Source organism: Lonchura striata, chromosome 10 (genome assembly GCF_050655825.1).
Source record: "Lonchura striata isolate lonStrDom1 chromosome 10, ASM5065582v1, whole genome shotgun sequence".
Taxonomy (NCBI): Eukaryota; Metazoa; Chordata; class Aves; order Passeriformes; family Estrildidae; genus Lonchura; species Lonchura striata.
The window spans coordinates 10,980,953-10,997,425 of record NC_140712.1 but is presented as its reverse complement, the minus strand read 5'-3'; the positions used below and the strand labels follow the sequence as shown (position 1 = coordinate 10,997,425).

General features: G+C 37.4%; 2 protein-coding genes across 4 annotated transcripts in view; one reads left to right on the top strand and one right to left on the bottom strand.

The window, feature by feature from the left end:
• Nucleotides 1–7,116, top strand: part of LIPC (lipase C, hepatic type) — a 68,338-nt gene extending 61,222 nt beyond the window's left edge. For all 3 annotated transcript variants that reach the window (XM_085588262.1, XM_021532054.3, XM_021532053.3), the window contains exons 8-10: nt 2,765–2,885; nt 3,575–3,793; nt 5,960–7,116. In XM_085588262.1, coding sequence (XP_085444388.1) covers nt 2,765–2,885; nt 3,575–3,793; nt 5,960–6,065 — 446 coding nt within the window. In that variant the 3' untranslated portion in view covers nt 6,066–7,116. The remainder of the gene's footprint in view (nt 1–2,764; nt 2,886–3,574; nt 3,794–5,959) is intronic.
• A 2,636-nt stretch (nt 7,117–9,752) lies between these two features.
• The window catches only part of ADAM10 (ADAM metallopeptidase domain 10), a 42,167-nt gene continuing 35,446 nt past the window's right edge, over nt 9,753–16,473 (bottom strand). Inside the window, exons 11-16 of the mRNA XM_021532052.3 lie at nt 15,545–15,695; nt 15,060–15,243; nt 13,807–13,915; nt 13,308–13,528; nt 12,490–12,616; nt 9,753–12,012 (exon numbers count right to left, since the gene is read on the bottom strand). Coding sequence (XP_021387727.1) covers nt 11,918–12,012; nt 12,490–12,616; nt 13,308–13,528; nt 13,807–13,915; nt 15,060–15,243; nt 15,545–15,695 — 887 coding nt within the window. The 3' untranslated portion in view covers nt 9,753–11,917. The remainder of the gene's footprint in view (nt 12,013–12,489; nt 12,617–13,307; nt 13,529–13,806; nt 13,916–15,059; nt 15,244–15,544; nt 15,696–16,473) is intronic.

The following is a 16,473-nucleotide window of genomic DNA, read 5'->3' as shown; positions in this document are numbered from 1 at the left end:
GCCCAGGCTCCTGATCTGCAGGATTTTCCTGCAACTGGACTGTGCAGGTTCGTTCTAACATATGCAGGCATAGAGCCAAGTCAAAAAAAGCTGCATAATTACTCTGGGAGGCCTACAAAACATCCTGTTCTACATTTGCCCAAATTTTATCTGCAATTAGACTATGAAATGACATACAAATTACTACTTTCTACACAATGGACAGAGAACAGAATAGCCTGGACTTTTACAATGCTGAAGTGTAGCACTAAAATCAAGTCTGGCGGTGCTGTTTTAGCTCTACTGCGTTACTTTATCGAGTCAGTGTGGATTTTTGGCTGTGTGATCAGAGAGAGGAGCCATGGCCTGCCGGTCTCCCCGCACTCAGCCGCCAGAGCCCACCGCTGTTTGAGCATTCGCTCCCTCGCCCCTGGAGAGGCTCCCGTACATTTTAAAGTGAGAACAAGCAGGACGGTGTGGGACACTCTTCCGCGGGGCTGTCGGTGCAGGTGCCCGCCGCCGTGCCGGCCGGGGCCGCCCGCGGCTGGAGCGCTCTGCCCGCGCCGGCCCCGCGGCGCCGGGGAGCGCCCGGCGCGCTCCGCACCCGGCACGAACCCTGAGGGGATGGGGAGAACGGCTTTGAGAGGCTGCTTGCACTGTGTCGCTGGTCTCCCCACAGCGCCCGGTTACTCAGCTGCATTATCATACATAAAAACAACAACAGCGGCAACAACCAAACAAAAAAAACCCCCCAAACCACCAAACCAAAACCCAACAAAAATTCAGGTACTTTTAAAATAATTCTGCAAGTCCTCCACTAGCACAGCTGTGAAAATATCCCGTGACGACTCCAGAGGGATCTGCAGAGCCCTGAGTGATACTCAGAGCAGCTGAACCTGCTGAATTTCTTCTTAATACTGTTTAAAATGGCTCAGGAAGATATTTGGAGTACATTTTAAAACTCCAGAGGCTGTGTCTAGTTCCTGATGTTATCTTGCTCCAGCACAGTCAGGGTCAGGTCCTTATCAGAATCACAGGCTCTGGGGATGCTCCCACATCTGGGCACAGATATGTGATCACTGTGTTGCGTTCCTCTCTGGATATGGAGCTAGTTTCAGACTGGAGTAAAATATCTCTGTCCTATTAGCTTTGATTTCAATTAAACATGTTGCATTTTTATGCTTAGAACTGGTTTTGCATAAAAAACCATCCTTGGCACACATGTGGAAAAAGTACCCCAGACAATGATCCCCTTTCACAAAAATTGCCAAACAAAGCGGCAACTGTGGCAAGGTGCTTACAAAGTCATCTTTGTAATGCTTTTTTAAAAAAAAGTTTTAAGATCATGTGAGAAGCACAAACGGAAGAAGTGTGAGAAACTCAACATTACACTTCACAATTCTCTGTGTCTTCAAAAAATCTAACATTTAATTTCAAGTTAATGACATTATATTCTGGAGTATACATCAGTCCAGCTCAAACAAAACCCCCAGTTTGTTCCATGGAAGTTAACATTCATAATGAAGCTGTGATGAGACTCTGGGTTTTTAGATGACTTTTCCTAAAAGTAAGCACCATAACCACTGCAAAACCTTAGGCTGTGTCTGATCATATACTGAAAAATAAGTTTTTGCATAGAGAGAGAACCCAGAGAAAGACAGATCAGTTATGTAAGTGATCTGTAAACAATCCTCTCTGCCTTGGTCATCATCAGGTTTGTGGCACAGAATCAGCCATTTTGTTTTCTACTGAGAGACACATTTTCAAAAGAAAATACATTGTTCATGTTGTACTGACATACAACAACTATAGAACAATAAAATGATACAGCTGTTCCAGAAAATACTTTCCATCATGAGCAACACCAAAAAAAAAAAAAAAAAAAAAAAAAAAAATCTATCTGTGCATGTGCATAAAAACATGATTCCATTAGTGGTATGGGGACCCATTCTCAGATGTAGTGAAGACTGAAGTGGGTAAAGTGGCTCTACTCAAAAACTAGCATACAATAACCTTCCTTTATCTATAAATCTAGCAGTTTGGTCCAGAAAGTTGCTGGAAGAATGACCAGATAGAAGAGTTCTGGACATTCAAATATAGCTGACAATATCTGTATGCACATACTCGAAATCTATGTTATTGGGGTTTTCTTTTTCATAATTTTTTAAATATAAAATTGATGACTTCTTAGGCATTTTTCATGCTGACAATACTCAGGTCAGACTTTCCTAACCAGTGTTCTAGAAACTCCCCAGACCTTGAAGCATTAATGACATTGTTAACAGATGTGTGTTAAGCACAACGTGTATCATTATGCAGTCAAGGAAAGTTTGTGAGTCATCTGTTTTGCACGGCAATTTTCAGCTGATCAGAGAAAGAGCTTGACTGCATTGCATAAGGTCTTTGATCTGCATCATACATCTCTAGTCATGCCCAGTCACAAGGATTTGCCTGGTCACTAGATAGAGGGATTTCCAGAAATCCTGACAACTGAACTCCAGAAAAGCTGAAATATTTCCCATCGAAGAATGTTTTATCCCAAAAAGAAAGTCAACACCGATTACTTTTTTCTCTGTACTTTAAATGAAGCAACAGGGCCACGAATGCTAACACAGCAACAACCAGAAAAAATGACAATATTTTAATTTCAACAAACTAGTTTGAAAAATAAAATGGAATAGCCATCAACTTTCTGCTCTGATAGGCAAAATTCTTTTGCCTAAGAAATCTATTGATTCTTTGACCATTCATTTTGCCACTTATTGCAAATTCTTCCTTCCTACAGTGTATCATTATCAGTTCAAGATCCACATCATCAATGAAATCCAAGGCAAGCCGACAGACCCAGCTTTCACCATGTCTCTGGCAGGGACTAAGGCGGATGCTAAAGGCCTGCACATCCCACTGTGAGTGTTGTATCACATGTAATTGTGCATGTGACAATTTGTAATATCATACCACGCTGATAGTCATGCTATGAGGGAAATGGTTTAGGACAGCTAAGTGAAAACATGAGCTGGAAATTGTCTCTTCACTCATATTCCCCGAAAGTCACAAGTTCTTACAATGATGATGCAGTTTGTGCAGAAGAAAATTGTTAAAATACAAACAGTAAATTTGGAAAATTTTCTGTCCACTTACTTTGTTCCATTCCATAGCTAAGACAGGGAGGTATAATCAATTAAAACACAAATGAAAAAATCAGCTGTAATTAAGATAAAGCATTTTGGATATTTATCACAATGGACACTATCTGCATTAACGAAAGCAAAGGCCAGAGTGTGGCTCAGCATTTGCTCTAGCAGGCAGTAGGTGTAACATAGATGCTATTATGGGACAGCTTTTATTTTGCTGTCAGAAACCACTACTGCTTCATCAGCTGTTCAAACTTCTGCCATTTCTGCTTCTTTCCTAGCACATTGTCATATTTCATCACTTTTTTGCACCTGGAGGAAGAACATTCTTAAGACATTAATGTTTTGTCTTGGAGAAGCAAACATAGTTCTTTCTCTGTTTTTCAGAGGAAAAAAATCCTGGTTTTTTCACTTTAATTCATAATAATTAAGACAACATTATTCTCTCTTGTTTACTGTAGAGTTGAAGGTATTACTGGGAATAAAACCTACTCCTTTCTCATCACTCTGGACACTGATATCGGTGACCTCATAATGATCAAGTTCAAATGGGAAGTACCTCCACTTTGGGGAAATATCTGGGACACATTTCAAACCATAATACCATGGACAAAAGGCACCCGTCGACCAGGACTTATAGTGAAGGAAATAAGAGTGAAAGCAGGGGAAACACAGCAAAAGTAAGTGTAATGAGAGCACTGAGTAACTCCTCAGGTGTTTGGCACCCAGGTTATCCCAGTTCAAACACAAGCATCCAAGTCCCAGCAGTCACACCAATGAATGTAATTACCTCACTCCATAAGGACCAGATGAAATTTCAATGAAACAAGATGCTATGCAAGATAAATAATGATTCCAACATTAACATAGTGAAATATTCACATTCCTACTTAGAAAAAATATGCCAAATCTTAATTATTTGACTTTCAATACTTACTTCCTAGAGAAACTCAGAATCACCATTCTTGAAAATACTCATTAGAAGGATCATGTGCTGTATTACACAGTCCTCTGATTATTTTCGTGTTCTTCTTTCCCCTGTTTATTGCTTTGAAACTGGATCACCACATCTGAGCAGCCTTGCTCTCTACAAACAGCAATGCTAACAACACATCTGAAACTGCGTAGTCATACGGAGAAATTTCAGCCAGAAGACAGAATAAAAAAAAACTTATAACGATTCTCACTACTTTAATCTTTTGCGAAATGCTAACTGAGCAGTTTAATTAAAGTTAATGAGAAAAGCACCTTACCTTGTAACTGAGGCTCAGTCCTAGAAGGCAAGTTTTCGTTGGTACATTCCCTTTCTTACCACCACAACTGGTGCAGATTTCCTGCAGAAGAACTATTACAGGCAGAGCTGCATCTCCTTAATATTGACACAAAAAACAAATTAGACAATTTAAGAGACATTTCATAAGACAATCTGTGTGTGCTGGGGGGCAGAGGAAGGATCATATTCTCCTAGGTTGAATCCTTCTAAAAGTGTCTTTTGGAGGTGTGTTCCTAACTTGGCACTTGACACGTGCTCCTGCCATTAAAATCAAAGGAGTTTCTCTAACATCTGCTATTTTAAAAGCCAGGACCCAGAATCAGTACCTACCCAGCTGGCAAAGCAAATTAAAGCAAAGCATACATTGCAAACTAGGAAGCTCTGTTTAGGTGCAGGGTCCTGTACCTTGAGATAAAAGGTATGAAGGTGAGAAGTCATTTTCCTAACCAGGAAGCTCTTATCCAATGCAGCTGTGCCAGTAACCTGGCACAAGATAATTACTGCTGATGTACTACTTTTCTCATCTAGCAAATTATTAAGTGATGGGGGCACTTATACTGACAAAAAATAATGCTGGTATCTTCAGGTACTAATGCTACTTGGAAGGTTTATTTTGCTGCAAGTGGAAGCAGTTTGTGCCAAGCTTTCAGTGGACACTGATTATGTGCTGGGGTTTGTTCTTTGCAATCTGGGCAGTGACATTCAGTTATCACTGAAATGCCGCATTAATGTTTAGAGGAGGAAAGATTATTAGGTGGTTCTAAAAGCATAAACAAAGGACACTCAAGGAAAAGTATTTTCTTCAATGAGTATGTAGAGTTCTGCCTTCCTCAGAATACCAAACATCATGTATTGCAGAATTAGCAATTTTGGAAACTCAATAATTTAAAAAGGCAGTAAACATGAAATATATTTTGACTTCTCTTGTGCTTTCTTAAGCATTTGAACAGTTGACAATATTTTATCTCTGGGTTATCTCTACCTCTAGATGTTTGTGATCTTTGTACACATGATGAAAGTTCTTTTGTTAGATTATCTAATGGCAAAGACTTTAGATATAACAGCATAAACTTAAAAAGCAGTTAACAAACAGACCATGATGAGCAATAAAGTACCTGATTCCAATATTTGGTTTCAAATATTTCTCTAGCATATGCAGTTGCTGATGTTAGCATCCTATATAGCTGCTTTTTAGCAACCTCCCAGCTAAGTACCAGTATTCCAGTAGCCCAAACAGGGCAACTATGCTGATAACAGTGAGAGCTGGAACAACAGCAATGCCCCACTAACAGTAAAACCCAAGTGACTGTGAGGATGTGCTCTGAAGAACGTGCACAGTGACACCAGGGAGACAGAGGCACAATGCACTCAGTACCCAGGAGCTGCCTGCTGCTCTTCTCCTCTGTACCTATGGTCTGGCAGGCAGACACAACTCTTTCCTCACAAGCCTATAAAACAGAAAGCTACCTTCCTGTAAAAGACAGCCTAAAGAACTGGCTAAAGAATGGGAGACTCTAACTAACATTATGCTTTGTGACCAACATTGTACTCACATGCTGTCTTTTCTTTGCAGAAACGCATTTTGTCCCCAAAGCATTGACAACATTCACCTTCATCCATCCCAAGAGAAGACATTTGTGAGGTGTGAAGATGTCTTCCAGAGACAAAACAGAAAATGAGCAAGAACACAAAAAGGGAACTCCTCGCCAAAATATCCATAATACAATACATCTAGTAAAGTGTTTTAAAAATTCGCAGCTGTATCAAATATCCTAGCAGTTTCAGAGGTGGTGAAAAAATACATTAAGATATTTAGTTTTTGTCATCCAACAGTAAGCTGAAATATGCTATTGTTAATCTAGAAGCATACTCTGAAAATGATCAGTGAGCAGCTTCATCAAGGAAACTGACAATTTTTAACTGTTTAAAATCTTAAAAAACCATCTGCTCACCAGAAATAAAGATATTATTTGAAAAAAATCATTGTCATAAGCCTTTGAAAAACTTAATTTTGTTGGATTTAAGGCAAAAAAGAAACTTCATTTCATGGTAGATACATTGAAATATTAATAGCTATGACTATCAGTTAAAATTTTGCTAGATTATTTCCTAATGAAGAGTTACATAGTTCATAAAAGAAAATACTACCAAATAGATATAAAAATATAAAATGCTTGAGCTGTAATAACCATATGAAAAGCCCAATAATAGCATCATCTAAAAATTCTATAATAAATCTTTTTCTCTGAAAATGCTTTGCTAACTATTTTAATTAAAGAACTGATTTAAATTACTAGCAATTTAATTATTTGAATGATGATTAGTATACTACACAAAATTCTAGCACAACTAAGTTCAGTTAATTTTTTGCATGTAAATCATATTTAGCCATTCAAATAAGGTCTGAGTTTTTTAGATTATAAAAAACCTGTATACCAGATTTTGGCATATACCAGACTTCGGTATGACTTGAAACTGCCAGAATAAATAAAAATGGTTAAACCTTCAAAAAACTTCAGAGCATAAAAACAAACTTTGTAAGGTCAAACATACACAATTCCCTTGTTTCCTATGTCAGAATATAAACAACAAAAAGGAGCATTATTGTCTCAGATTGATTTTATTCTATGGCTTTATGTACTGAAACAGAAATCAATATATATGTATTCATTTATCACTTTAATGCTGAGCATAAGATTAATTAAAAATTGAGGTTTCTTGAACTCTGAATTTTGAATGTAATTTGTGCTAAATGTTCTCTAAGTGATAAAAAAAGGTGCAAAAAAGTGCTAAGACTTGATGCAAAGAATATAAAAATACCAAGATACTGCAGGGAATTTTGAATCAAAATATTCATATGTTATCAGGAATAAAGTGGGCTTTATATATTTATATATATTTAAATTTTGCAACGTAATTATTTTATGAGAGCTCTCTTCTGTGTTTGTGTAAGAATCAACTGTTTAAGTACAATAGCTGAGTCAAACCAGGAGCATACACAGAATGAGATTTCAGTCAAAAGTATGCGAGAGAGTTAGATAAGCACCAAGGCCTTTTGTTTGGTTGATTTTTTACATTTGCAGTAGCTATATTGCACTGCAGGGACTCGGTTGCTAGAGCCAGTGAGAGCATTTTTAGGGGCATGGAGTTACAATGAAGCACGTCCTGCAGGATGGCAGGCAAGGAACAAATAACAGTGTGGCCATTTTAGTGCTCCAGAGCACAATGGAAAATGAAAGTAAACAGAGAGAAGTATGTGTGGCTAACTCAAATTAGGCATCTCTCTAGATTGTTTCTAGAATTGAATTGTTGCTTCTGCAAAAAGCTACTAAAGACCTGCCACTTACTTCTGTTTCAGGGTTTTCTTTTTTCATAAAATACTTGTCTATTTAGAGAATTTAATACTGTCACTGAAAGTGCATTTACATCAGTTATCACCAACTTTCTAAGCTATGAATTTTCTAAGCTTCCTGAACCAAATCCTACCCCTACTCCTCAAAATAAAAGCTTTTTTCAGAAGTTGAAGGATGACAGAGCAAGATATAAAGGCTAAAAAGAATTAGGCTGTACCCCAACAGTAGAGAAACTACACTCTTAGAAACGTCTCCTACATCAATATTGGCTTTTCTTGCAAATTACTATCACTTTCTTGGTAAGCAGGCTTATAAAGGGATCTAAACTTCAGGAGAAAAAGGCGTTACTTCAGGAAAAGCAGGTGGAACAAGGGTCAGGGGTGTCTACATAGTGCTGAAATTCAAGAAATGGGTGTTTGATGACTTCTAGTGTTTGTGAAAAGACATTCTCCAGTTCTCAACTAAGTGAAGATGGTATACACTCAGATAAGACAATCTGAAAGGTTTTAAAAAGCCAAGCAGGAAAATTAAAAGAACAGTCAGTATGTGAACTCTTGCAGATATGAAGATATTTCTTCTGATGCCATTTTTCACAAATCATATTCCCAAACAAATTCTGTCCCTGTTTTGACAGCCATTACATTAATTTCTGATATAAAAGTGGAATAAAGCCCAAGCTGTAATACGTTCAGTCTCGCCATGCCTGATCATAAAACTGAAGTCATACCTACAGTCTCAAGTGCCTAAGGTGGTGCCTTACTCTGTGCTCATTGGAATTACTCCTGCCTCACTCCATACAGCTGACTTGAGACCTTGGAAGCCACCAGGTGCTTACTCCAGTCAGAGTACACACAGCTCAGAGTGACAGAATGGCTCCTGTCCTTTTCATCACCTCTTTGCAATAATGAACCTCCAATGTTGACAAATAAAAGCCTCTTCCTTTCTCTTTGTGTTTTTCCTGAAAGAAATATTGGAACACTAATTAAAAACCATCAGTGGTATGGTATGAAGTTTCATTGCTTAAGAGAACTTTGATGTTCTTTAATAACTGAACATTAAAAAATGCAAGATGAATAAATAAATATGTACAAATAATATTATGTCAAACATTAGCTAGAAAAACTATGTACTGATTTGTTTCACTTAGACTTTAAAATATACACAAAACTTGTATTTGAGCTGCTCGGGCATTATTCCACCCCTCTGGTCTGTGTTCTTACAGAGATTTAAACACAACCACCGCCACCTCTATGAGGATTTGCAGAAGGGCTCTGCTCCAAGGGATTTTCTTTTAATGCCCTTTGCACAGACAGTGCTATTTAGCTACAGGGAGAAGCACTTCTATAAAAAGTCATGGGGGTGGTGGGGGGAGCACTGTGAGGAAGGAACTCTGAGTATGCTCTGATAACATCAAAGTCCACCCCGCTCACTCCGGGAAACAGATGTCCAAGCAGGCCACTCTCAACAAACAGCCCTAAGAATGGAAGCCTCACTGGCAGGACCTGGCTTTGAAAAGCTGTCTTATCACTTAAATCAACCATGCAACACACACAAAAACCCAGAGAGCCGACTTAGCAGTTGCAAAACGCCTTGCAAAAAGCACATTTGCTCCCTCTGTAAGTCTCATCCACCAACTGTGTATTCAGAGTATTGCATATTAATTCCAATATGCCTCTCCAAATAGATTTCCAAAGGTATCCATCAGGAACGATGATGTCAGGCTTGAACATCCCACCAGCAACTAGTTTTTCATTTTGGAGGTAAGAAAAGTTTTATTCCTGTGATCATGTAAGCAATTTAAAATTAATTTCATGGTTTTCCCTAAACAGGTTACACAAACACATTTATTCTTATATATAACTGCAGGATGTTAAAATTGAGAGGGACACTTTGACAGAGATAGTACAACTACATTTTGACATGACAGTAAAAGCCAAAACTCAAGCAAAGTGAAATCTGTGTATTCTTCTTTGCTTTCAGGGCTCAACAAGTAAATGGATCTTCAGAAGATGATTTCATCAAGTCTATTTATTAATGCATTTCAAGTTTCAAAAAACCTTACATATCTTTGCACAATACTTTATTTTTTGCATTTTTTAGTAAAAATTTCCAAAGTGAACAAAAAAGAGACTGTATAAAACACAGTGGACATGAAATCGACAGTAGTATTTCTGTTTCATTGTCTTGAACTTCCTTTCGGCTTTACCACATCTTGACTTGCAGTGGAGAGTTCAGTGCACATTTCTGTTTTCAAAAAACATTTAACTTAGACTCAAAATAAAATAGGGCAGCATTTGTCTGCCAAAATCCTACCACAGGATAACATTACAGGCAAAAAATTTACATGTTCCAAAGTCTACCACACTCAAGAAGTTACTAAGAACTCTTGCTGAATAAAAGTCACCATTTTAGAAATGCAAACCCACTTCCAATCTTTGCACAGTCTTAAAACAAATGTATTTAAAATGACTTAAAAGCAACTACATACACTTCTAACTAGTTAAGATCATTTAGAATTATTTATATAGTCTATTGGACTTGGGGTTTCATGTACAAAATTTGTCTCTAAACCATGTACAAAAAGCTGTATTTTGAAAAAGTTACCACATACTGTACAAGTTTACAAGGAAGAGATCCCATTATATTCTGTAACATTTTTGGCCTTGCTGGCTTGCGTCACATTATGAGAATGATTGTGTAAACCTTATACTCTTAAAAAACAAAACAAAGAAAAAAAAAAAAAAACAAACAAAGGAAGCCTGTCCAACCCTTAGTAAATTTTCTCCTAAGCAAAGCCAGGAAAATTATAGCCATTTGCATCTCTAATTAGCTTGGTGCTTTTGGAAAACAAGCAATAAATACATCACAAGCTTAAACATTTTGTAATGCCCCCTTTCATCTCCTGCATAGCAGTAAGCACCTTAAGACATCTTTTATTCATCTTCAAAAATGCCAATTATTTACATTTGTAATAAAAACTCTGGAATGGGACATTGTGCTGTTGAACTTCACTACTGGTATAAATGTGGGAAAATTGGTAGTCCTAACTACAGTTTTAACTCTGCCACAGTAGCCAGGCAAGTCACTCTACTTTAGTGGTTATCAATCAACAGTATCATGCTGAAAAGTTATCCAAACACCTGATAAATTAAAATAGAAAATAAAAAACTACAGCTTTTTTTTCTTTCCACATCTCTTAGAACATGAACTTGATTACCAAACTGTAAGAATATCTGAACAGCCCAAATAAAGTGGTTGCAATTTTTAAAACAAGTTGAATAACAGGCAAAATTTTCTAATAAAGCATGGAAATATTTGATCTAACTATTCATTATTTCACTGAATAATCAGACAAATTAAAAATATTTACGCTGAGCTACAAGGAAGACATGTAAAACAGTTTTGAAACATTCTGACATTTGCAAAGTTTGCAGAACACCTGTTAAATCTGTCTAAGACCATCCAGGCTTGTATGCTGTATCTTAACAGCTGTTGGATGAAGATGAAATGAGTGCTTGAAACAACTTTGATAATGATAAAAGTGTGATTGGATTCAAAATTGCTGTGTAAAGCATCACAGGACCCTTGACCACTACACACCATCATCCTCTGTTATCCTGAGTATGTCAATTAAACAGTAATTTCTTCATTAATAGCGGAAAAGTTTTATAATACAAAGAAACATCCATATTGCAATTCTCTTGTTTACAATTGCACACAAGTACGGGTGTACGTTAGAAATACATGTCTGCATATAACAATGTATATACATTGACAAGTAATGTCTCCAATGCTGAGGTGGTCTAGCTTCCTAGCCTTGTCTGGCAGTTGAAAAATAGATCTTCCTCTCAATTCTTGAGTAAAGTTTTACTACAGCCATATTTGCCTGCAAGTGAAGAAAATGCAGCAATGAAGAGCACAGAAGGGGGAAAGAATCATGATATGCTAGGACTTTGTGCCACTAAATTAAAAATATTCAAGGAAAACACTTTTCTTCTTTTTGAGCTGGAAGATTCATTAAAAATTAACCACTTCCACTTGTTTTGAGGGCATATCATGCTTTTTTTTTTCCTCTTCAATTTTTGAGAGTTAGAGTGGGGACAATGACTTATCAGGTTTTCTTTGGAGTGAGTTTTCCCATTGTAGGCACTAGGAAGAACCAAGGCAAAAAGCTGCAGTCAGCGTCTCATATGTCCCATCTGATAACTCTCTCGGGGCCTTTGCCGCTGTGGGGGCTGAGTGGTTTGTGGTGGTCTCCTCCTTTTTAAAGTGCCTGTTTCAAAGAAAAGTAGCCATTATTAAAATTAATTTTTAAAAAACTCAAGTTATTTCCAGAAGAGCTGCCCTGCCCATGCAAATTAAATACAACTATTTTCAAGGAAGGTTTTGGATTTAGACATGCAAAGTTTTAACTAGATGAGTAACTGCACCAAGGACATACACAATACATTTCAGTACCTCAACAGCACTTCTTTAAACAGGCCAATTCTTACAAAAGGTAGCATGGGATAAGAAATAAAAGGAACTCTGATGCTGGAAAAAGTATTTAAAAGCTTTCTTTTGATATGCATATTATGTTATAGGAAAATAAGACAAGAATTAGATTTTCATTAATTGTTTCAGTGGCATTAATACCATTTGTAGTTTCACAATGCTAGCCTAAGAACTGTAGGCTGAAACACCTGAAATTTCTCTTTAGAACTAAACAGCTGAGGAGAAACATATCTCTATAATTAGCTGCATTACTCACCTGGAAGTGGTTTATGAGGAGGCAACTTTGGATTACTGCTTGGAGTATGAACACTGCATATCTTAATGAAGCCAGCCATTAACATGATCAATGCAATTCCCATAAGCAACACTGCCCACCAATAAGCCTAAAAAACAAAACCACAACAAAAAGATTGTGTAGGGGCTGGCACGCATGCACAAGAGACAGAGGACATTGAATATGGCTTTCCACTGTGTTTTTGAAGTCATCAAAAAGTTTCTGAAACATCACCAAGAATATCTAGCCAAAAATTTGAAAAAAATGTCCCCAGAGTTCTTCCACAGAAAAGCCCCAATACTTCCATTCTAGTATCAGAAGGGTACTTCACAGAAGATACACTCCAGCAGAGCTGTATAAGCCTAAAATAATCAACATCTTGCACAGAATTGCCTATGCAGCTCTCCAAGGGTGTTTCACTCTAGCTCCTCTTACAGTATATTATTATTAAAATGACATCTAGCACAATAAAAATTATGAATGTTAAAGATCAAAATATTGAGTTCCTTAAAAGAAGTCAGAGCATTCAAATATGAAGAGTCAAAACATGAAAAAACAGTAAATTAAAAACGTGAATGAATAGAGGTATTAACAGATCCTACTTATTTGTTTGTTTCCATTCCCTTTAATCTAGAAAACTTATTTGTTGCACACCGGGGGCTCACAGAAAATCTAGTGAAACAAGGGCTAATTATACTTTGAAGAATGCTGAAGCTGTCTGCATATTAACACTTATCAACTGTGAATCTTGATTACCAAGAACATTTCATATTAGACTTGTAATATAAAAATATACTTACCACAATCCATTCTGCAATATTTTCATATAGTTCTGGATTAAAAATTGCTTTCTTTAGTCTAGCTAGAGGGCCATCAGCATCTACTAGCCGACACCTCATAAACACATCACAGTAGCCTTTGAAATCATTACAGGGAGATCCAGGTTGCAAAGTAATGGTTTCAAGGTGGAAATATTCCTGCCATCGGCTCGAGCCTGTGCTTGCACAAGTAGCAGGGTCCACTGAAAAGTGAATACAAATGAATCAAACCATTATTGTATTAAAAAATCCATGCATGAATACCCAACCTAGTGTTTAATAGTTCAAAATGCTTTTCTAATAATCTGTAAAAATGCACAATGTATTGTTTCTTTCCTACACAGTACAATGCAATGTCTGTCTGAAATTACATTTGAACAAAATGTTCTCAAAGGTAACAAAACCTCAAGTACAAACACCATGAGCAGATTCCTCAGACCCTTCCCCCGCTATTTACACTTATGATTCAGGTGAATCTTACTTTTTCTCATGCAGCAGACATGGCACAGTTCTCTGTCATCCTTGCCATCTGAACTAGCACAGGTACATTCCTCCAAGCCGTGCTTCTCACAGATAGAGCCAGCACATTGCTGTGGGAGACAAAAGCACAGCAACACAAAAATCAATTTCACTCTAACCATACTGACATTAGGAAAGATATTAACATTTAATATCTGAAAGCATAATTATAGCTCTAAAGATGCTTATCAATAAATCAACTGCTTCAATTTTTTTTCTAAAGTCTATAAACAAAAAATTATTACAGTTATTCAATGTCAATATTTTGGCATATTTTCTAGTTTTTTAAAAGGTGATTTAACCATTTTATTTTTTAACACAGGTTATTTTATAACCTGAGAGTACCTTGGAAAACACCCACAGCACCACAGTTCACACTGGAACATGACTACTCAAAATCATGGTTACAAATTTCTCTCTTGGAAAATAATAAAAAATAATGGCAGAAAAGATACTGTATTTAATTTCACTTCGTGAGGATCCTTCAAACTCCAAGTTCAGTTTATTTATAATTTTGTTTCAAAATCAGTACCTATATGAAAACAATTCCTCTATCTTTAAGATAGCTATAAATTAGCTGAAAAATATTACAAGCAGCACTTGATTAAAATCCTGGACTGTGGAAAACAAGCAAAACAAGTTACAGGTCTTAAAGAGGATGATTTTTGCTTGTGTTTGCTTCCAAGCAAACGAAGATCAATTTATAAGAGACTTCCCATCCATATTGCATGGCATCTGCCATGTTCTCTTTAGCCCAGGAAACTAACGGCAGTTCAGAATCATTCTAATTCCATATGCTTGCATATCAGTGCTATATGTACGTGTTTGGAGAAATTGTGTATTGCCAATAAACCAAATTCAACCTCTACTGACAGACTATCCAGTTTTCTAAGGCAACAAAATTATTGACCAAGACTGAAGAAAAGTGAAAAGGTGGCACTAGTAAATAAAACACCTTCATAATCCTGATTTTTACAAAAAACTTTTAAGTGTAACTTTCTCAGACAGTACTGCTATCTTGGAATTTATTACCTACTTTTTAATCCTTGGTGTACTTTCACTGTTATTTTGACTGACACCAATAAATCAAACATCTATACAGAAAAAGAGACTGAGCTTGCGCTCCTGTGCAGTAAGTACAGAAACAGTACCAATTCACAATACAGTGCCCTGCAATAAACCACATTAGCAGTTACATAAGACTAAAAACCATACCCCCTTTATGCAAACTTGTGTGTTCCTGTTGCACACTGTGAAGTTCTCTTTGGGTTCAGATATTGGGCAGAGAGCACTGACACCATTACACATTCCTTCCTTAGCACAGTCAGAATCGTTCCGACACTTATCTGTCCTCGATTTGAAATCGCACTGGGCAGTGCAACATGGGCCTTGGCTGGGGCTGCAAACAAGCACAGATTGTGGGTGCCAAGAAAAAGCATGAACCATTCCAAACAAACTATTCACCCTGAAACCTGCTCAAGCACTCCAACTTCTGATTTGTCCTAATCAAATGTGACTTGAAAATAATTTTCCCCATAGCATAATTACGCTTATGTACTTCTCACTCACTGTATAGAGCATTTTAAACAAAATCAGTACTTTTGTAAAAATGCAGGTAAGCTGATTCAGATTCTGGAATCCCCATTAAAGTTCCCACTAAATGCCCAAAATTCAAGTGTAGTGTAACACATGCACAATACCTGCAGTTTTTGCCTGGTCTTAACTTGCATTTTTTATCTTCTGGTTGATTTGCATCATAACAGCAGTCATCTTTACACTGGTCACTGTATCCACAATCACACTGTTCTCCTTGTTCAACCAGTCCATTACCACAGATGGGCTGCCCAGACTCTGAAAAATGCCAGTATATTTATGTACAAAGCAGTACAAAGAATATGCAAATATTTATAAACCTCAACAAGCATCCAGCTTGAAAGAGTCAAGCTGGACTTGAGACTAGGGCTCAAGTCAACTTGCATTACTGCTCAACACCCAGCTTAGTCATTCCCACAATTCATAGCATTTAAAGCCTCTGAGTAAAAGGTTTTGGCTGATAAGAGTGGGAGTGTAAGAACCAGCTTTCTGCTCAGTCTCCCAGGGAGCTGCATCCTTTTCTGCACTCCTTTAACAGTCAGAGGACCTTGAGGCAAATGCTGCTGGTACTGGGGTGAGCTACTCCAAATCCAAACCTACTGAATATATGTGCAAACCTATGTGAGCACAAGCTCTCAAAATTTGTGAGAGCTCATATATCAGACTCCAGAAAGAAAAACTCATGCAAAATTCTTTTTCCTGTCTAAATAGGATTTTTCTGCAGTTTAATATGTGCTCCGTACCTCTAGTCCTTTCACAATGAGCATGACTGAAACCAGTCTGACCCTATTTGTTTACTACATCCCTTCAGGCATTTACAAAGACAGAGAAGAGCCTCCCCCAACCTTCTCTGCTCCAAACTAAACAGACTCTCTTAGACTCTCCTCATATGTCAGATGCTCCCATCTCTTAATAACCCTTATGGCCCTTTGCTGGACTGACTTCAGTATGTCCTGCTGCTTCTATGCTGGCCAGCCCAGAACTTGACAGAGTACTGGAGATCTCAGATTCAATTATTTACTTGCAGAATCTTTCA